General features: G+C 46.5%; 1 protein-coding gene across 2 annotated transcripts in view; it reads left to right on the forward strand.

The window, feature by feature from the left end:
• The window catches only part of LOC144820605 (regenerating islet-derived protein 4-like), a 31,348-nt gene extending 10,060 nt beyond the window's left edge, over positions 1-21,288 (forward strand). Inside the window, exons 3-8 of one of the 2 annotated variants that reach the window (XM_078677945.1) lie at positions 3,001-3,081; positions 5,665-5,774; positions 14,813-14,950; positions 17,817-17,928; positions 18,674-20,219; positions 20,519-21,288. In XM_078677945.1, coding sequence (XP_078534071.1) covers positions 3,001-3,081; positions 5,665-5,774; positions 14,813-14,950; positions 17,817-17,928; positions 18,674-18,741 — 509 coding nt within the window. In that variant the 3' untranslated portion in view covers positions 18,742-20,219; positions 20,519-21,288. The remainder of the gene's footprint in view (positions 1-3,000; positions 3,082-5,664; positions 5,775-14,812; positions 14,951-17,816; positions 17,929-18,673; positions 20,220-20,518) is intronic. The other variant, XM_078677946.1, reaches the window with a different exon arrangement.
• The last annotated feature ends 321 nt before the right edge of the window (positions 21,289-21,609 follow it).

The raw sequence follows: 21,609 nt of genomic DNA on the forward strand, positions 1-21,609 counted from the left end.
ATCCGTGCAACCCTAGTAAACCTAGCCTCAATGTCTTGCTGACGCTAACATGGACATAGCTCCAACTGTGGAGTGTATTTGATAATTTTGGACTGAATCATATTTCCAAATATGATTCCTTGTAAGGTTCTGTTGCTGTGCTTTATGAGGATTTAAATTAAGAAAAGTGGGCCAGCAAGGGGTTTTGTTTGAGTTATTAGTGTCAGCAACTTTGGGACTCTAGTTAGTTAAGAACCCACACTACTGTAAGTTAGTGGCTGAAAAATAAAAAGTATCTCTAATACAGAAGAAAAATGTTACCACACTAACAAAATAAATGAATAAGATAACCAGGTTTTTTGAGTCAAAAGATTATTATTTTCTTGAAGACAAAAGAATTTGTTTGATAATATAACAGGGTACAGAAGAATGCATTTCAGATATACAAGGGATATCTCATACAATCCTATAATATATCAGAAAGTAGGTCTAAACTGCTAAGATGAAACAATGACTTCAAATCAAAAGTAAGTGAAAGTCAATCGTGATTGATGAATAGTGTGCAGAATTAGATTTGGTAGTCCCTTCCTGTACAAAAATAATCATCCCCGCAACGCAGGCACCCTTGCACCATTGTGCAAAGGTTCCTGCGTTGGCGCAGGGAGCCCATTGTGTGCGGGCACAGGGGAAAAGGACAGGAAAACGCCGTATCTTATAAATACGGCACATTCCTGCCATTTTCTTTTGCCGTAGAGAAGCACAGCAGGAAGGCATGCTGCGCTTCCCTACGGCAAAACCTCATAAATGAGGCCCAGTGTACTTATTAGTGTCAAAGCATACATCATTTATTTGATTTCTAGTATGTTTACGCAAACAGTAGAGAAGGAATTTATAATATTTTTAACACATGCTAATTACCTTGCAGTGTCACACAAGTCAAGTAGAAACTATAACTCATCTTCCATAGAGAGTGCATAGTGATGTAGCTTGTGGTAGATATTCTGTTCACCGAGAGACGTTTTTAGTGAACATGTATTTAAGGCACTCATTATTTGTATGTTAGTTTCACAGATTTCAAGTTCCATACCCAAACATGGAGATAGTGCCAAGGTCTAACCATTCACTAGTTCAGTTAAGTGCAGAGCTTTCATGGCTAACCTATATCACTAACCAGCAGAAGGGACTCTTCACAGTGAAGGAGTCCAGCATCTCTGTTTTTTCACTTGTCCCCTTCCTCTTTCCCTGTTTCTACCACAGTCCCTCTTATTCTTGCATATATGGTAATTGGTAGAGGCGGTGAGAGACAAAACAATGCACTGCTCTCATTGAAATCTGGAGAAATGCACAAAAGTGATGGGTGGAATGCTTGACATAATCCATGCCACCTCAGGCAGGAATCAGCCATATGCAAATCAGTCTTGGACCCGCTCCAACAGGTACCTGTCTGAGGTGGCATGGTGGGCAAAAGAACGATGGACTGGGATGAGGCCCTGAATAATCACCAGTGGCTGAGATTAATGTAAGTATTCCACCCATCACTTCTTTTCATTCTTCAGTGCAATGTCCTAAGTGCAATGGGGACTCCCAAACATGGGTCTTGTGCTAACTGTGCCATAGGACTCCAGCAAAACCCTACTAAAAAGGAACACCGGGATGAAACCGGTCAGGGGTGCTTGTGTTCACATTCAGATGGCACCTGGCCTGGAAGTTCAGTCTGAACCCTTCCCATTGGAGCATTGGGATGCGACCCTAAGTAATTACCAGTTGCTATGATTTATTCAAGCATTCCATCCATCATTTTTTGTTTTCCCATTGGAGCCCGAGCACAAGGCTAGGGCATCATGACATTGTTTCCTTCAACAACACTTTTTGTTTAGTGGGACTTTCAGGGTCTTTACCAAGCAAACATACTAAATATTGCACAGAAAACCTCACAGATGTCCAGAAAGAAAATCAGTTTAAAGGATATCAATCTCCTGGTACAAGGCTTAAAAAGATCATAGATCCACCAATGACGATTAGCTATATAACTTTAATTCCTCTGCCATGCTGTGCCTATGACCTCAAACATGACATGACAACTTACATTAAGGTTGGCTTCATTGGCATATGCTGCTACATTCTCCACATAAATGACATATCCTAAGAATACGCTGAAAATGTTGTAGCATACGAGGGCACACTGGTGAGTCTTTTTGGTGATGTTCTGGCGCTTATTGAGAACATGTCATTTATTTGGATGTTGTTCAAAATAGAAATCAGGGCTCTTGCTTCACTTTATGCTTCTAATGTTTAAAGATCGGACTTGTATGCATAGTTAGATGAGAAAACACTTTTCACCATACACATGCCCGTAGTGCCATAACCCACCCACAGACAGGCACCCCTAAAGAGATTTTATTGCAACTATTCTCACATATAGGGGCCAGAAAATAGGAGGGCAGACTTCAGGATGAATCACTACTATTAGTTCAGAGTAGAATAGTTATGGGTTGGAAGGCCCTGCAGGCGCCACCTATAACAATGTGGAGAACTGACATAATGGGATGGGCTAATACGCTGTCTCATTGTTGAAAACAAATGAGTACTTGACACATCAGGACTATAGACATCGTTAATCTGAATTCAACTATCAGTCTTACATTTCCACATTGGTATTAATACATGTAGTGTTGTTATTGACTGGAATTACTCTGATCTGACCATACTCCTTTGTGAAGTGTATGCAACTTGATAACGTCCCTCACCTTTGATGTGGAAGTTGCACCTTCCTCACTGTCTCTTCTTTTATTGTTAATCCTATGATAGTAAACAGACTGTGGCATGTGAAGGCTGGGGAGAAATCTAATAAAATCACTTTTCACTATTGGTAACTCGTGTAAAATGATCTTTTGCTGTTTTCCCCAGTCGCATCACCAGCGAGGCACTATTCGTGGGGTCACGTGAGTGTCTGCTGGCACTCAGCAGCATGGAATTGTTGTCTCTTTTCCTCATTAAGTCTCTTCTTGTTTTCTTCTGCAGAGACCACAGAAATGGATTTTCACCTGTTCCCTTTCTCTGTTTTCCTCTTGGTATCCATTTGTTTGGAGGTGTCCACCAATGGTAAGTATTTCAGAACTTACAAAAGTGCTTCTGTAAAGGGACCATGAGTTTGAATTTTCAGTTCACTGAGTTAATATATATGGACGACTCAGCACTGTGGGAAAAGGAATGGGTTTGGATTCAGAAATGCACGTTTATGCTCTGGCTCGGCAGCAGTCCTTACTTTCTGCTGACCAAGACCAGAAGGCCAGGCCTGTCAATCCGACGTTGCCAGAGGCAGGAGTTTGTCTGGATGAACCACTGCTACCAGAACCACACCACACTCTCAAAGCCTGCACCCTGTTCTGATTGAGGCATTCAGCAGTGTCCCCGTAACTCATTCAGATGTGCAGATTGAGGGCTAAATATACAAAGCACTTGCATTGTCCTTGCATCACCCAAGTCGACGCAAGTGTTCAAGTGACATTTACAAAGCCATGCAAATTAATATTTGTGTGGGCTTGCGCAACTTTTCACCCATGTTACTCTGCGTCGTGAATTGCCTCCATCCATGTAATTTGGTGCAAACCCACATTTTCTAAAGTCTATAAACCTGGGTTTGCGCCAGCATGGTGCACCTACCCAAGACTGCAGCAAACATGCAAAGAGGAATACGACTGTAAGAATGGTTTTTGTTCAGAAAGGTATCCACAAATTCTGACCACAACACACGCGCCCTCATGTCGTGGTGCAAGGGAGCTTGCATTGGTGCTAGGCTGTCACAAATGCACCAGCACATCAGTGCAAGGAGAAAGTAGAAGCGTTCCATCCCTTAGTAAATATGGCACATTATTGCTCTTTCCTTTTCACGCAACGCAGTACTGCAACTTCCCTTGCTGTGTTGCGTTGCGTTGCATGACGTTTTAGTAAATCTGGGCCTGAATAAAAGGATGGAAGTGAGCATTGCTTAATTTGTGAAAGAAAGATTGCTGGTGCCGAAGCTCTGCTCAGAATCCTAAGGCTGGTGCACCGCATACCAAGGCTGGTAGCCTTCAATGCACTACCAAACACTCCTAGCCCATTTCTCTTGCAGGTTACTGCTTTCTCCCTTTGTGATGGTTTTACCATCTTTCTCTACCACCATATTTCCGCTTTGTGTTTCCCCCCTTGCATTCGGTAAATCTCTGATGCAGAAAAATAAATGCTTGTCGCTAAAAAAAAGTGCCTGTGCCCCCACTTGCAACCACTGGGTCAAATTGAACACTGATAGTGGGGCACTGCCGTGGGACATCTGACACTATGGGGCATATTTATGAGGAAGTGGCGAAGCTTTGGCGATAGCCTCCTTGGCTTAACGCCGTGCTCCATCACTTCTGAAACACGGGGCTGCACCGTACTTACAAGGACACGGTGCAGCCCTGTGTTTCCTCCTGCGCTGGTGTTCATTTAGCCGCCTAGCGCCAATGCAGACACCCGTGCCAATCTGAAATGACATTTTGTAACTTCTATGTGTGCTGCTTAATGCAGCACACATAGAAGTTGCAAAATGTCCTATTTTAATGATTGTTTATGTGCAGGAAGGAACACGTTCCTGCACATACACAATCAATGGCCTTTTGCTGTTTCCATGTGTGCTGCACAATGCAGCACACATGGAAACAGCAAAAACGAGGAGAAATTGAACATTTCTCCTCGTTTCGCAGGGTAAGACCAGGTTTTCTCTGGGCTTAATGTTGGCGCTGCCCCATATTTACACCACCCTTGTAAATATGGGGCAGCATCAAAATCAATGGGTGTTGCGGTGGAACGCCCACAGCAACACCCATTGCCCCCCCCTTTCGTGCTAAGTATAGCGTGAAAGGGAGCCTTATTTAAAAGGCAGTGTTAAGCCACGTTAAATGGCGTAAAGCTACCTTGTAAATAAGGCAAAGCCCCTATTGCAACCACACCGTCAGAAAGAGTGACGTTGTGGCGGCGATAGGGGCTTGTAAATATGCCCTTATATTACTGAAGCTATACTTTCATCATCAGGCCTCTAACCTCAAGTGAAGATAATGGTTTTCCTGGATTTACTACTGCCACAAACTCCACGAGCGAGGCTTTTTATGGCCCATGCTGCTACTACGATATCTTGCCAGACTTGGCTATTGTGTCCCACGGCGCTTGGAGTGGAACTGTATGTGGGAGGCACATATTGGCCTCCTTCACCACTGGGGAATAGTCTTCTGATACCTAGCCACAGGTGCAATACTTCCCTGGGGGCTCCCAGTGACAAATCATGGCCATTTTGCTTGACCACTGGGTTTTGGGGTGGCAGTAACTATCGTTCACGTGATTGCCTTAAAGGATATACATTCCCATTCATATTGGAGTGGCACTTACTTTTTAAGTTTCATGCAATTTTGAACTAAGCATCACACGGACGTAGGACCTCACAGTGTTTACAGCCTTGAAAAAGTCTTGTAGACGAAATACATATGAAGATTTGGAAAGAAAACATGGAGACAATTTTATTTAAATCGTTGTCCACCTCTACTGCTGATGCATCATTGGACTGTGTGTATATAAGAACTGTTGGGACTTTATTGTGTGCTTAGGTACCTTCTTTCATATTCCCAAACCTGCCCTGTGCTCATTACTTTCCTTTTTTTGTGTTTGGTTTAGATCCCAGAATAATAAACTTGCCCAAAGCTGAGTGTCCTGGTGGTTGGTTCTTTTACAACTCTCATTGCTACGGATTCTCCAAAGACCGCCTCAGTTGGTATGATGCAGAGGTACTTACTCTGTTCTTATTTCCTGTTTTGAGTCTGTGTGGAGGGCACATGGGATGGTAAAGCACTACTTTAAGCCCTTCAAAGTCAAAAGCTCTCACTTGCTTTGGATTCCTTTCATGTTTTTGCAAAAGCAAAGATTACATCCTTGAACATAAATGCCCTCCTGTCTACTCTCAGACTGCCGACAGAGAGGTGCTCTGCCTAGACTTCTCTGAGATCTTTCAGATCCAATAGATTGATAGTTCTAACTTTGTCTCAGTTCAATCCTTATTCATACACTGGGGGCCACATGCATCAATGTAGGATTTTGCATTTCCTAAATTGCGAAAATTAAGGAATCGCAATTTAGGAATTGCAAAATCCTATGCATCAAGAAATCCTAAAAGTTTTTAGGATTTCTTAATTTTCGGTATTTGCGATTCCTTAATTCGAATCGCAATTAAGGAATATGATTACATTGGGGCGCTAGAGGGCGCACTTGCGGAATGGCTGCCTAGGTGCGTAGCTCCCGCTCCTTGGTAGATAATCCTACATAAATCCTGCGCCACGGGGTGTTGTATCGCCTCCACATTTTGGACCCTGCTTCAGGTCATCGCTGTCGCTGATATCCTGTGGGGACATCGCGGGGGGGGGCCGAAACGGAGGTAAGCGGCTGCCGTTCTCTCTGCCGCGAGAACCCCCCCCCCCCCCTGCTACTGCTGGTTCCCGTTATCGGTGCTTGGGAAGGATCTGCTCCCAGCACGGCGGAGGGGCCTGCAGGACCGAGCGCCCCCCCCCGAGCCATCGCGCCGGCCCTCCGCCAGACTGACGCTCCTGACCTGAGCAGCGCGAGCTGTCGGGCTCACTGCAGGGGATTAGGACTGGCCCCATCGCACCCGGCGCCGCCATTACGCGCTGCATTTGCCGAAGTGAAGCCCTTTTACTGACTGAAGAGTGGGGAAAGCTGTCGCCTGATTTGTGGGTGCGTGGCTGCTACGCGGAGAGACCCTGGACGGCCCCCCTGGGTGCCGCAACCCTTTGCAGCGCACTGCCTTGTGGGGAATTGTCATCCCTTGCCCTGCTGGTTTGGATCCTGCTACCTGCAGTGGCAACTCACACCCAGGTCGCTTCCCTGCCGGCACTGGGCGAGGAGCGTCTAATTCCACGCTCACCTGCCGTTGGCTGCTGGACCCCTTCACCATTATAGCGCTTGGAAGACGCGTGGTGCTGCTTACAGACTGCGCCCCCTTACAGTCCCTTTGGCAACTACACGGTTGCTTTCTCCTACCCGCTGACAGCTGTGCCCTCTCTGGGTGGACGGTGCTCATATATCCCACGGACGCAGGCTATCCTACCGTTCTGTTCCGCGGCCTGGAAGCTGTCCCCGGACACCGCCATGGGACGGACTGAGAATCGCCAACCTAAGCTGAGCTTCGACAGCGTGAAAAGAGGCGCCAAATTGACGCAGATGAATCCTGGGCCTAGCGCGTCTTCCCCGCAAGCTACTCCACCTCCTACTAATGATATGGACCTCACCAACCTGATTCAGGAGATGAGACAGGGTTTCGCTACTGTCGTTGAGAAGGTGGATGGTGTCACGGCCCGGCTGGATGCTTTGGTACACAAGGTCGACCGCCATGAGGAGCGAATCACGACCGCGGAGCAGCGAATATCCGATAACACCGATGTCGCCTCGACCCATACGGCGCAACTAGCCAGGATGGATAATTTACTCCGGATTATAGCGGCAAAGAACAAGGACTTGGAAGCACGCAGCCGCCGGAACAACATACGCATCACCAATGTGCCGGAGTCCACAGATACGGGTAGGATGGAACTGTACGTTGAAGAACTGCTCAGAGGCTCGATCGGGGAGGAGGCTTTTTCGCCTCAATTTATTGTGGAAAGGGCCCATCGCTCCCTGGCACCTGTGCCTAAGCCTGGCCTTCCACCAAGGCCCATCATTGCCCGGCTCTTGAACTACCGCGATCGCGACACTGCCCTCAGAGCGGCCCGGACTCAAAGGTCGCTGCAGTATAACGGGGTTACTTTCTCCGTCTACCCAGACTTCACGCCGATGGTTCAGGATGAACGGCGCAAGTTTCTGCCGGTGAAGAAAAAGTTGCGGGAGGCCCAGATAGACTATGCTCTCTTGTACCCTGCGAAGCTTCGTGTGACTCATCAGGGTAAGCAAAGATTTTTCACCAACCCGCAAAAAGTAGAGGACTTCCTCAAGTCGATGCGAAGGGCACGCAGGGCAGACGATGCTGCTGCAGATGAGCGGGAAGATGCCGACCTATCACCAGCGCCACACGACGACTAGCTGTCCATATGCACTACAAGTCGAGTCTTCTCTACGTCAGCTGGCACTCACCCAGCGGCTCGGACTTCGGACATTGGGGTGATTCATGAACGATGGCCCTGCATGGACTCTGCACCCCTGTGGTAATGTACACCAAGGACCACTTTCTCGGCCCTAGTCTCCACCGAGGGCGGTACAGTTCTGGAGCTACGGACCGGGAAGTGGCTGTGCGCACTCTATGTTTTACCCCTACTGGGTGATCCCCATGGTCCTGTTGCTGTTTTTGTTGTTCGTACTACTACAGTTGGGGGGAGAAGGGGGGAAGGGGGACTACTGGGGGGGCTATGCGGCCACTGGCATGATTGGGATGCTGGGGTGGGTGGGGGGAGGATGGGCTTTGAGAGGCTTTCATTGACTAGACTATGTATGTGTACAATAGCCTGGTGTATACTCTGGCATTGGCAGGGCGGGGGTGGTTACACTATGCGGCCCTCTCGGGCACTACTATGTTCATTGTTGCTCTGTCCATGGCTGCTTTGAATGCGAATGCGCAACTGACATGCTTATCTTGGAATGTCCGGGGATTGAATAATGCTAAGAAATGCCGAAATGTTATTGCCTACCTCGATAGACATCATATACAGGTTGCCATGTTGCAGGAGACACATCTGCCCGCACAGAGCAGCGCCACTTTTGCGAAAAGATGGGCTGGACACCGTACTTTTTCCTCTTATTCGACTTATGCAAGAGTGTGGCAATTCTCGTCGCCCGCAGTGTGCCTTTTCAAAGATTTGGGGAAGTGGCAGACAGAGAGGGCAGTTATGCTCTGCTGTGGGGCAGAATAGGCCGTGATTTATACCTGTTTGTGTCCATATATGCACCAAATGTTGATTCACCTGCCTTTTTTACCACTCTGTGGGGTAAGATTGTGGCTGTTGGGGCTCGACACATAGTTTGGGGTGGGGATTTCAACCTAGCGCTGATGCCCTCCTTAGACAGAGCGGATGGTGTTGGCTCCTATAAGCCTAGGGCCAGAGAGGCATTGGAGGGAGTCGTGGAGGAGGGTGGTCTTTTAGATGCCTGGAGACACTTACATCCTCATAGAAGGGAGGGTACACACTTCACTTCTCATACCGGGACATGGGCACGCTTGGATTACTTCTTGGTCACCAGGGATGTTGCTGCGGAGCTGGTGGGAGTGAATCATCTGCCAAGAACCTATTCTGATCACAGCCCTGTGCTTTTGCGGTTCTGTACTCCTGGGTGGGACACTCCGCGACCGCAGTGGAGACTACGCCCTGACGTACTTCTTGACAACCTGTTTCGCACTGAGCTGGGGGAGGAGATAGCGGATTTCTTTCCTAGAAATAGGGGGTCGGTTGAGTCAGTCGAACACATATGGGAGGCGTTTAAGGTCACTATCGGGGTACTGCATATCTAAGAGCCACGGGGTACTACGTGATATTTTACATTCGATTACCACACTGGAAAAGGAACTGCGGGCTCTGGAACTCCGCATGATATCAGAAACTGACCCAGAACTGCATGCTACCTTTAGGGAGACACTGTCGAGGTATGAGGAGGAGGCTGCCAGGGAGGCGAAATACCGGGGCAAACATTGGACAGCCCGTAAATACTGTGAAGGTGATAGGCTCGGGAAGGTGCTTGCTACACTCACACAACCTTCACGGGTGCATAATACCGTATTAGAACTCATTGATGCCTCCGGCACCACGGTCAGGGACTCGGATGCGATACTGCACACATTCACAGTACACTACTCCTCACTTTACACTTCCACGGCAGAGACAGACGCGCCATATGCTGCGTACCTCAGCGATGTGGCGTTATGCTGGCTCAGTGATGGGGACAGGGAATTTCTTGCGGCGCCTTTTGAGCTCGATGAGATACGCGAGGCCATCATGTCCCTCAAGAATGGCAAGGCTCCAGGACTCGATGGCATACCTGCCGAGTTTTACAAAGCCTACATCAACATTATGGCACCGGTGCTCCGCGAGGTGTTTACGGAATCCCTTGCTGACGGGGTACTTCCCTGCTCTATGCGCGAGGTAGTGATCCCCTCCCTCTTAAAACCAGATAAAGATCCCACATCATGCGATTCTTACCGTCCACTCTCCCTCTTAAACTGCGATGTCAAAATACTTGCTAAGGTACTGGCCACCCGACTATCGCTATTAATGACCAGACTTGTATTGCCTGACCAGTCTGGCTTTGTAGCGGGCAGATCTACGTCCCATAACCTTCGCACCCTCTTCTCCTTGCTCCGCACGGTTCACCCTGACACTCCGGTGGCAGCTGTATTCCTCGATGCCACCAAGGCGTTCGACTCGATCGAATGGCCTTTCCTCTTTTCGGTCCTTGCCAGCATGGGGTTCCCTAAATTGTTTCTAGCTTGGGTCCGCCTTCTCTACACGGATCCCACGGCTAGGGTGCTAATTAACGGACGCCTGTCACAACCTATCGCACTCACAAGAGGCACCCGTCAGGGATGCCCGCTCTCTCCCCTGTTATTTGCCATTGCGGTTGAGCCTCTCGCCTGTCGCTTACGACAACTGCATCAAACTGGTGCAGTGCAGTGCCTGCAGCGACAAATTGACGTATCCCTTTATGCGGATGACATCACGCTGTACGTTAAATATCCTGAGACACATCTCAATCCCCTACTTCGGGAATTTATTCTATTTGGCGGGGTGTCAGGAGTCCACATCAACTGGGCCAAGTCGCAATTTTTCCCCCTAACAGATGCGGTACAAGACTTCCCCCTTGATTACCCATTGGAGTGGTGTCGCGCGGATCTTCGTTATTTGGGAATCTGCATCTCTCGCGATAAGGACGAGACACTGCGATCCAATTATGGAGTAGCCATAACCAAATTAACTGCCTCCGTCGACAGATGGATCACGCTGCCACTTTCCATGGCCGGAAGAGCTTCGCTCATAAAAATGGTGATACTACCCCGCTTTCTGTACCTTTTCCTCAATATTCCCTATTTCCCTGGCGCCTTCTTCTTCAAGACGCTCCGAACGGAGTTGCGCAGGCTTTTCTGGGGAGGCAAGAGCCCCCGGCTGAAATGGTCGACGCTGACCCTTCCCTATGACAGGGGGGGTTTTGATGTCCCTGATTTTGAGGCATACTACCAGTGCGCAGAGGCGCACTTCGCCTACCACTGGATGGCTCCTACCCCCTTCATGCCGCACTTAGCGGTAGAAGACTGGATCGTGCACCCACTCCCGCTCAATGGACTGATGCATTGTCCTGAGGCGTCCATAACCACGTCAACTACCTCAGTTTCCTGCACCTTGGATGCGTGGCGCCGCATAGCTAAAAGTTTGTCGTGCCCATTGCTCTACTCACCCAGGTTACCGCTTGCCTATCACCCAAAACTTACCCTATTATCGGAAACGGGTTTCCGACATCTCTGTGACAAACTACATGTCACTTGCTGGGGTGATTTGTTTCATGAGGGTCACTTCAAATCGGCAGACCTGTTTTTCAAAACACACGAGCGTACTCCCCTTGACCTCTTTTATTACATTTGTTTGCGTGCGGGGATGAGGGACATCTTACCCGACTACCCTGATGAGCCCGAGGTCCTGCCTCCACTACACTTCCTATTAGGATCGCAGGATGGGACACACCTGGTCTCTGGACTCTACCGTCAGATTCGCAGTGCTGCTCCAGAACCGGAATCCAATGCTCGTCTGCGTTGGTCCGCTGAGCTTGCCACTGATGTGTCGGACGACCAATGGCACCATTGCTGTGCGCTCACTTCCCGCATCTCTGCCAGTAGCAGATTGAAAATTATCCACTATAAATTCCTTCAGCGGGTGTACTACACGCCGGTGCGGAAACGTAGATTCGGGCTGACGGATGATGACCGATGTGAGCGCTGTCGTGCCGACCATGCTCATTTTCTTCATCTGGCGTGGGAATGTCCTCAGGTGGCTTGCTACTGGCGGCAAGTGACGGAGGCTCTTGCTGAAATGGTGGGGGAGGTGGTCCCTACGGACCCTTTGATGGCCCTCCTCGGGTATACGATGCAGATGCCTAGAGGTTGCAGGAAATTCATTGACACTGCCCTGCTCTTGGCCAAGCTGCGTGTCGCGTGCCGATGGGGCAGAGGAAGAGCGCCCAAATTCAAGGACTGGCTTACAGATTTGACATACTGCCAAGATCAGCATACTACTTTTGCTGAACTGCTGCCCCCCTCGTGTCGTCCCAGTGACATCTGGGATCCGCTGGTGCGCTATCTGCTCACACGTCCGGACGACAGCGCTCAGTCGGAAAGTCAGCTTGTCATAACTTAGGGCCCCGAGCTCTGTTCTAGACCTAACCTAAAGTTACTACTGGGCTGACTGGATTCCCTTGTCCGTGCCCCCCTGTATCCCTGTGCGGTCACTGACATTTCAGACTGTCCCGCCTTGGCCGGCCCATAGCTCCCCCCTCTTGTTACATGCGTGCACTATCCCATACCCACTGCACGCTCTTACATCTTCAGCGGGCGACATTCCAGGGCTTTATACATCTTCCTGCAACTGGCCCCTGTTGGTTTCTTTAGTGTTGGGGCAGGTGTCCTGGACACGAGATATTATATACACCTCTGCTTGCCTGGATTGCCACGCCAGAACACTGTCGCCTATCCTGCTACACAGTCATGAATTGCCTCTTCGTTGCTACCTAGTTGGGATGTTTTGTTTACTGTTCTGACCTTCAACAAAACGGAGAGCTTCTTCTCTCGAAAAAATCTGTTCACCTGCTGCTCATCCTTGCTTGTCCTACACCACCAGCTGCGTAACAAGTTTACAATGTATGTATGACGCGCCGCCGGGCCCCCGGGATGCCGGCTGCATGGCTGTGTACTGACCATTCCATTCTGCTGCCGGCCTCCGGGTTGTGGGCAAAACAAGCTGTGTATTGCACTTCGTCTCATACAATAAAGCAGGTTTGAACCCCAAAAAAAAAAAAAAAAAAAAGGAATATTATTACATTGATTCCTATGGGCCTAGAGGCCCATAGGAATCAATGGCGTTTTGCACTTTTTTATTTTGCGAATCCCATTTGTTTGCTGCATTGCAAGGGTGCAGAGGGGGGTCCAAATGTATTTTAAAGTGCATGTTTCACACACACATATCCTAAGGACATGTGTGTCTGTAACATGAAAGTTTAAAAAATGCATTTTTGAGCATTTTCATAACTTTTCGCAAATTACCACGAGATTCAACCTCGGTGTAATTTGCACCCCCTAATTGCTAATTCGCAATTTGAAAAACAATCATGCATTGCTTTTAAGGAATCGCAAATTTGCGATTCCTTAAAAGCAATCGCATTTTTGGAAATCACTAAAAATAGCGAATTTCACAAAAATGTATGATGCATCCCAAAAACTTATTTAGGAATCGCAAACGTCCGAATTTACCGATTCGCACCGTTTGCACTTCCTAAATAGGTTGATGCATGTGGCCCATAGTCTTTTGTGCTGTGTGTGGCACTGGCTGGTACCTTAACCAAGGTGGAATGAGTTACAGATTGAGCTTAGAGCATTTATGAAGTAGTATGGGGTGGAGATTTCATGCTAGGGCACAGGTAGAGAAATGCTGTATACAGATAGCCCTCAGGGTGGAGAGCTGTCTGTTGTCTCTCCTGACTGTTTTATCCTATGACCAAATAGGCACCTTGTTGGAGGTCCTTAAGATGGAGGAAGTAGCCTATCTTTCTCGAGAATAACTGGGGAAAAAGCATTGTACTGAAAAACACACGGTGAAATGTACCACCGCGAGGTATTGAAAGGAGACAACAATGTACAGAGATCATTAGGAAGTATCCTTTCTGGCTGTCAGATGAAGCGGTGTAGGCGCAATTGTTGTATGACATGGCTTCTTTTGTAGAAGTGCTGGCTGTGAATGGTATTGGATAGGTTAGGCGCATTGGTTGTGAGACATGTAGGGTGGTATCTGAGCTGGACCTTACAACCGATTACAACTAATATGTGGCATTGATTATTGTACATAAGCAAAGCCTAGGAGCACAGGTGAAGCAGTTGCACTGATTTTTCAGAGCAAATAAAGGTGTTGAAAGCGCAAAGGATAAACCAGAATTATATGATATTATATTTAGTGGATAGTACAGGAGACCTGGATTTAGGCTTTCAGATGAAACTGACTGAGTGATGTGTTGCCTTACATTATGATGAAAAGGCATTAGATGATGCATCTTTGGCATTTCTTATGGTGCAGGGGAAGTAGCTGTGATGTAATGAACAGAGTTTAGCAGCTTTGGATGTGAGCCAGGAATACATTGCAGGTTCTAAGAAATGTAGGATTGCGCTGGCGCTTTCGTGGTGGCGGTGTCGCTCAGATTGCTGGATAGGTGTATTGCTTGGTGGAGATAAAAAATATCATGTTGAAGAAGAATGTTAGCGGAACCATCATATGAGACTGCACAATGCAGGTGGTATAAAAGCAGGTCAACAAGGCAGGACTCAGCATTAAGAAGAGGTCTTCTTATAGTGTTGGTTCTACGTTATGGTCATAAAATCTAGCCCGACTCACATCACCACCAGATGGTCTGGATATAATGTAAAATGCAGTATTAAGTTGAACTTAGAGACTTTGTGGCACACATAACTTGTTTAACTGTTATAGGGAGAAAATGTGATAACAATGAAAGTGCCTATGAATCCAAAGCTCCTGTAAGGCTTGTTTCTGAGTGGTATCCCTATCTATCCTTTCCTCCTCAGCTTGACTGCAAATCGTATGGGAGCGGCACACACCTGGCCTCTATAACGCACTCAATGGAAGGCATCATGATCAGCACGCTGATTAAATCTTATCTATGGAAGGAGAACGTCTGGGTGGGACTACATGATCTATGCAAGGTGATTGCTGTTTTTAAGGGGGTAGAAGGTCAGTGGGATTCCAGATAGCTCACCCCAGGCAGGAGACAACACATAGGAGTGCACCTCGGGTAGGATGAAGAAGCAAGCTCAGCCAGCAAACTAAGGGGCATATTATCAAGGGGGTTTATCTCCGCTTTTTTGGCTTTAAAAGCCAAGGAAGCGGAGATAAAATTATCTCCCTATTACCTAGCTGTCGCTAACACCAGTTAGCGACAGCTAGTAGGAAATAGCGACCATCTTGGGCCCCACTTTGCATGTCAGTGATATTTATCACTAATGACATGCAAAGTGGGCGTGCCAAGATGTTAGCGACTGGAAACAGTCGCTAACATCGCTATCACCTATTACCAACTTTTGGAGATATTCGCGCTAAGCGCGAATATCTCCAAAAGCTAACACCTGCCCTGAGCAGTTCTTAGCCATGTTATCCAATGGGAGGTGGATAACATGGCTAAGAGCATTAGCTCGGTAATGCATGAATATCGCGGACTTTTCAGCGATATTCATGCATTGCGGCCGTTTTTTATCGCATTTGCGATAAACCTTGGTAATACCAAGGTTTATCTGCGATCAAAATCGCCGCAGCTCAGCGGTAACATTTTGTCTCTAACCAAGCAATAGCGATAATTATCGCTATTGCTTGGTAATATGCCCCAAAGTCCTTACAGAGGGATCAGTCCAAGTGCCAAACCAATATTGTTCCTTATACTTTTTCAAGAGAGCTATACTCTGACAAAGATAAAGATACTGCATACTAATTTTAATAACCACATTTTATTGTTTTAATAGTGAACAGTAGCAAGAAGCAAGTATCACTTCAATCACTCATGAAAGAGCATGAGAATTAACATCAACATTTATAACTAACAACAGGATGACATCAACAATCCATTATATGCCCACCATCCACCCCATATCTTATGTTTTTGGGACAGCCCCTTGCTTTGTGGATTGGGTTTTCATGGTGTCCACACCAGTCTACCCCCTTTCTCTAGGCTGCCAATGTAGGGGATTCTGTCAGTTTCCAGGAACAGGCGATGTCCCGCTTGGCCACCAAGTAGGGTACGCCTATGAACATCCTTTCAGATCGCACACCCCAGGTTCCTCCAGGAGAACCATCCTAGGGTCCAAATCGTTGTGGGGTCCAAGTACTTCAGAAATCTCTCGTTCCACCCACCTCACCCCTAAAATTAGACAGAGCCGAATAGGACCAAACCATATGATAGAAAACTGCGGCTGGGAGTGAGCATCACGCACAAGTTGCCTGGGCAGCAGGGCCCATCCGCTGCAATCCTTGGAGGGTCAAATACATTGCATGAAGATAGTTCATCTGAACCATTCAGAGACGTCAGGAAATTGCCAACTCCCTAGGGGCCAATCACACCTCCCTCCAGTCATCATCGTCCAAGTTCCCCACCCAGTTCTCCCATCTGCATCTTAAGGGTAGGAAATAATTTGGTGCATTGATCATCAGGAAGCAGTATAGTGTGGAAATGGCCTCATTGCCCAACCGTACCCATTAACACTAATTTAATACCATTAATAACATTCTGTGGTTTCAGCCTCATGTGCGGTAAGGTTGTCTACCTCAGTATCACAGTTTGAAAACATGGAAACACATTTGAGTTCTGATAGCTACTACTTTGTGGAATCAAATATATGCCCCAAGATTCCCGTTCAGGCTGAATTACCCCCATATGTACTGCCTACAGAGCAGCCTGACCCAGAAATACAAATTATCCCTCTGTGATGGAAGCCAAAGCTGATTGGTGAATTAGCTTTTCATCTGTCCTTTAGCCTTCTACAAAGACTTATTTAACAATGATAGATGCAATACAATATCTTAAAAATCACATTGTGTGCTATATCATTGCAAAAACACAAAAACGATAACACTGATTTTATCATAGTATTAAAGTTTGAATTAATTCTCTATATTTTCTTCTATAATTCCAGAGCTGCATCAGGCAACATTGATAGAAGTACATTACTTTACTATCCACACACTTTTAACGCAAGAACTGGTAGGAATGGGAGAAGGGACAGAGTGGCAGGAGGGTAACCTGTGTTCTTCATCAAAACAAGTTTCAGGGCATCATGGCGTTAGACCCTTCGTCAGGACGTGCCCTTCTCCCTGTGCTTATATACCATAAATCACAACACAAACAATTTTGTGGCAAGGCAGAGGTTTAATATTTTTATGGATTTAAGCCTTATTTTACAGTTACTGATAGGCCGCTATGAAACAGGGTTTCAAGGTAATGATGATGTAATTACGCTGAACACAGACTGCATCCTACAGGATGAGTTTGCTCATATCACAGCTACTGATGGTTATTCCTGCATCCTTCCCATAATGAAATTGACCTAAGACCATAAGGACCTGAATCCCGGTTCAACATACGATGTTTAGCTGATATTGAAAGGGTTGGATATCCAAGTCGTCTTTATAGAAACTTTTTATGCTTTAAAAAAAACTGTATTTATAAAAGCAACTGGGCAACCATATAGTGAAATCTTCAGATAGATTGTGAACAAAGCCCAAACAGCCACCAGAAGAGGGCAATCAGAACTGAACAGAACCTTCTAGGAGGGGATATGAACTACCCACTGAACTCCTAGCAAAGATTCAAGAAGACACACAATAAGTTAAAACAAGGCATACCTCTTTGACAGGGTTAAACATGATATATAGCGAAGAGAACTGCATGTATGTCTTTCCTTTTCCTTCTGCCTGCTCCTCAGAAACCTAGAGCAGTAAAGTGCCATGGGAATGATATTACTGTTATCAAGTCAGACATTAATCTGTGATGAGTGAAACATTGGATTATTGGATGTTTTCCAGAATAACACCTGGAAGTGGACGGATGGAGCCGACCTTCAGTTCAAGGCTTGGAACAAGGGGGAACCCAACAACTTTGAAGATGAAAATTGCGTGTTTCTTCTTGCTTCCCGAGGTAGAACTCATGCAGCTGTTCAACAACAGGGTAGCCATGTTGGAAGTCCCAAAATATGAAGGAAGCCGTAAACAGTCTAGCAATGGGGAAGAACAACTCGTCAGTGAAGCGCGTTGCTGCGAATGCAGAGTTGAATTATACAGCGTCTATCTGGTTTAGAGGTCCATCAACTTGCAAGGGCGAAGGGGGTTATGGTGGACTGGAGGGAAACATTTCACCCGGTTCACTTCTGTAGTGAGAGACATGCCTGAGGGAGGAGAGTTCAGCAATTCCCGCTATGTAGTGTGAGACGCGGAAAGAAGAGGCCTTCCTTAGGAGTAGTACCGTATGGGAGTGCAGGACTCCAAGAGGGAAAGATGATGGAAGTGATGAGGATGAAGTGCTTGTGTCCTAGACCAATAGAAAGAGAGAAGCCGGGAGATAGCAAGGATAGATGGAGGAAGGTGGAAGTGTAGAATGGAGAGAGCATGGGGAGATGGACTAACAGTTGGGTCGGCGGGTTGGGTATAGAGAATTGGATGATGTACATATGAATGGACGAATGAATGGAAGGAACCGGTTGTGCCTTGTGAGGGCCACTGTTTCAATGGGAGTATAGTTCATTCAGCGACAGTCTTCAGAAGTTGGTTTACCCATCTGCTTCATATTACTTCGTGCAGCATGCAACTATCCCTATGATGTGGGATTGCTAGTGTGTGGTGGAAACACTTCTAATGCACATTTACCTTGTATGTTCCTGATTTAGGTTACAAGTTCTGGAGTAACGCCAATTGCACAAGGCCCATGCAGTACATGTGCGAATTTAGAATCTGACCGGAACCTGCTGTGCTCTTGAAGAGCTCCACCAGAAGAGGGCAGCACAGAAGGCCAATGGTGCTCTGGGGTGTCTGCAGTTTCAGATGAAAAGTGAATATTGATTGTACCCAGTGATTCTGCATTCATAATGATAAACCAATGATTAGCTGATGGCATACTGCAGGGAGAGATGAAAACCCCCAGTGAACCTGGCGCATTAATGAAGACATCTCTGTGGTATGTCAACACCCTACAAATAATCATGAAGCTCATTTTGTTTTCCTCAGCCTCGCCAGCCTCATGCAAACCTGTAGGCGCTTCCCCTCCCAGAAACTAGGAGAAAGTGGAGAGAAAACAGAGACTCCCCTATGCAACTGCTAGGGTAGGGATAGCAGGCACAGAACTAGGAATCCCGAAGCTGGTGCCACGCGAGGGACCCTGGCAGTGACATATTAAGGGTTTTGGGGCCTTGAGTGAGAAATATTTTGTGGCCCCTGTTCACAACATCTTTGAATTGTATTACACATTTTACACTAATTCAATAACCCTGAAGTCAAACAGTATTGAATTATATGCTAACGAATGAGATAATAAAATAGACAAAGGCAATATAAAGAAAATGTTAACTTTCTCAGTGGCCCATTGGAAGGTGGGGACCCCGGGCAATTCCTGACTTTGTCCATGCCTTAAATCGTCTCTGGACGCTGGCAGTTTTACCAAATCCTTTTTACTTTTCCAAGCTCTTTCCTGTCTAGCTTCAGGAAGGGGTAACTGACAAACTGTTTGGGGTGTGACACCTTGAAACAAATGTATTCTTGACTTTGTAGTTGAATCAGGGGCCTGTTGGGTTTTCTGCCAAGAATAAAGTACAAAACAGTGATCATTATATGTGAAATATAGGTGGTGGCTGAATTTCAAAATGTGAAACTAGATAACCTGGAATCAATACAGGCTTCCCTGCTTGTTCGAATTGTGTGATAATAGACATATTTTATTTCACACAGCCTCCTTTTTCTTTATTATGACATACAAGAACACTTTAAATACTTGAGCTCAGGATGTGTGGTGTGCAAGCAACTCTTATGTTTCATTTAATAGGCTATAATGTTGCTCCACCTATAATAAAAATCTAGGCCACATTTAAGGTTTACATCACTACTTACTTGCCTCTTGATTCACTAATGGCGTTGTCTATGGGAGTGAGCCAGCAATGTTTCTAGGTGCATGTTTAAAAACTACCAATTTTAATAAATGTCTGTCTACAGAGTGATATAATCTGATGTACTTAGGTAAAAGGCTTCAGCATGTTAAACAAATACAGTTTTTTGAATTTTGAATAAACTGTATTACATTTTTACATTATTGTTGCATGATATACGTACCAAGCATGTTCATGACTTGACTCGTGCATGAACTCTTAGAGCCAAGCCAGACCCATGTCTCGGCGTGCCCTCCCACTGTGCCCCTCTAAACAGAGGGCCACCTGAGGCAAGTCAGTACGGGAAACATCGTTTACAACGTGGTGTTTACACCGCACTACCTTTACCACGCTGCCATTACAACGAAAGTCGTTACGTCGACTTGCGCTGGATGGCGCTGTTGGTTAAGGAATATTGTAATTTTATATTCCAACACCTTCCCTACTGTTACGTGGGCTGGTGTTGGAATATAAAATTATAATAATCCTCAATCCGCGCCCTCGAACGCAAGTCGTTGTAACAACTTGCGTTGTAGAAACCGCGTTGTAAAGTACCGCGATCTAAAAGATCGCGTTGTACTGATATACATCCATCAGTACCGACCCTGCTACTCGTGGGAACAGTTCATCCCGAACCTTGGCCATCTCACCCCTCTACCGTGAGGCTCATTGCTTTCTTAGTTGCGAAATTCGAAATTCAAACTCCCTGAATCTCACTGACCAAGCTATGCCCCTGGCTTTCCCAGTTTGTGATAGATTTTCTGAGAAAGTGATGTTTTTTGACTGGCAGATTCACTGAAAGCATGCGAAGTTTGGGAGGAGAATCACTAATATATTTACCGCAACACACCTCGCTCCCTGGGCTGACTCTACCACTGCCCTTTCAACGTTCAAGAGGCACTGCTTATCAGGAATCCTTCAGAGTTGTTCCTATGCATTTTTTTCCACAAGTAGCATGCACCGTTCTCTGCTTCCTTCTCCCCCAGTCCATCCAGCCTTTCAGAGGCACAGGTCTATCCCAAATCTCCAACAAACATTACAGCGATCGGCGCTGATTATTGAAAGTAACACCTCCTTTCAACATTGACCCCTTGCCAGTCTCCTGCCAATGGATCACAGTGCAGTGGGAAAGGGGCGGTGCTACAGCGTCAGAGGTGTGGAGGTCAACTTAAAACTTGAACGGCACTTTGTCTATTGCAAGAGAATTCCTGCATCTGAAGCCTGTTAAATTATACCCTTTTACTTCAAAGACCAACTGCCCATCATGTATTATATTACATGCCCATAACACGTTCAATATCGCAAATAATGACCAATCAATGGCTTGGAAAGTATCAATGTACTAATAAATACTAATCATACTGCCATCTCTGTCTCTCTCGTGTGCTTGTGTGTGAAGCGATAAAGTATCACAAAAACTAATGAACATGCAAATGGAATTCTTACCAATAATTCAGCCTTTCTATTGCCACTTAAGAAATATCAAGCAAAGTCACTGCTGCTAATATCATTCACTTATATTTTGCTTTCTGTGGGTCCTTGTATCGGCCGTCAGGTCATTTCCCACCTCAACGGGCATCAGTGCAGGTCAGCCGTCCACCAGAAGCCTCCTCTATCTGGTGAGCTAGCAATAAAGGGGCTGTTTCACTAAGGACTTGCTTTGCACTTGCATGACACAAGGCGTCGCA

This window comes from Lissotriton helveticus, chromosome 1_1 (assembly GCF_964261635.1).
Source record: "Lissotriton helveticus chromosome 1_1, aLisHel1.1, whole genome shotgun sequence".
NCBI lineage: Eukaryota > Metazoa > Chordata > Amphibia > Caudata > Salamandridae > Lissotriton > Lissotriton helveticus.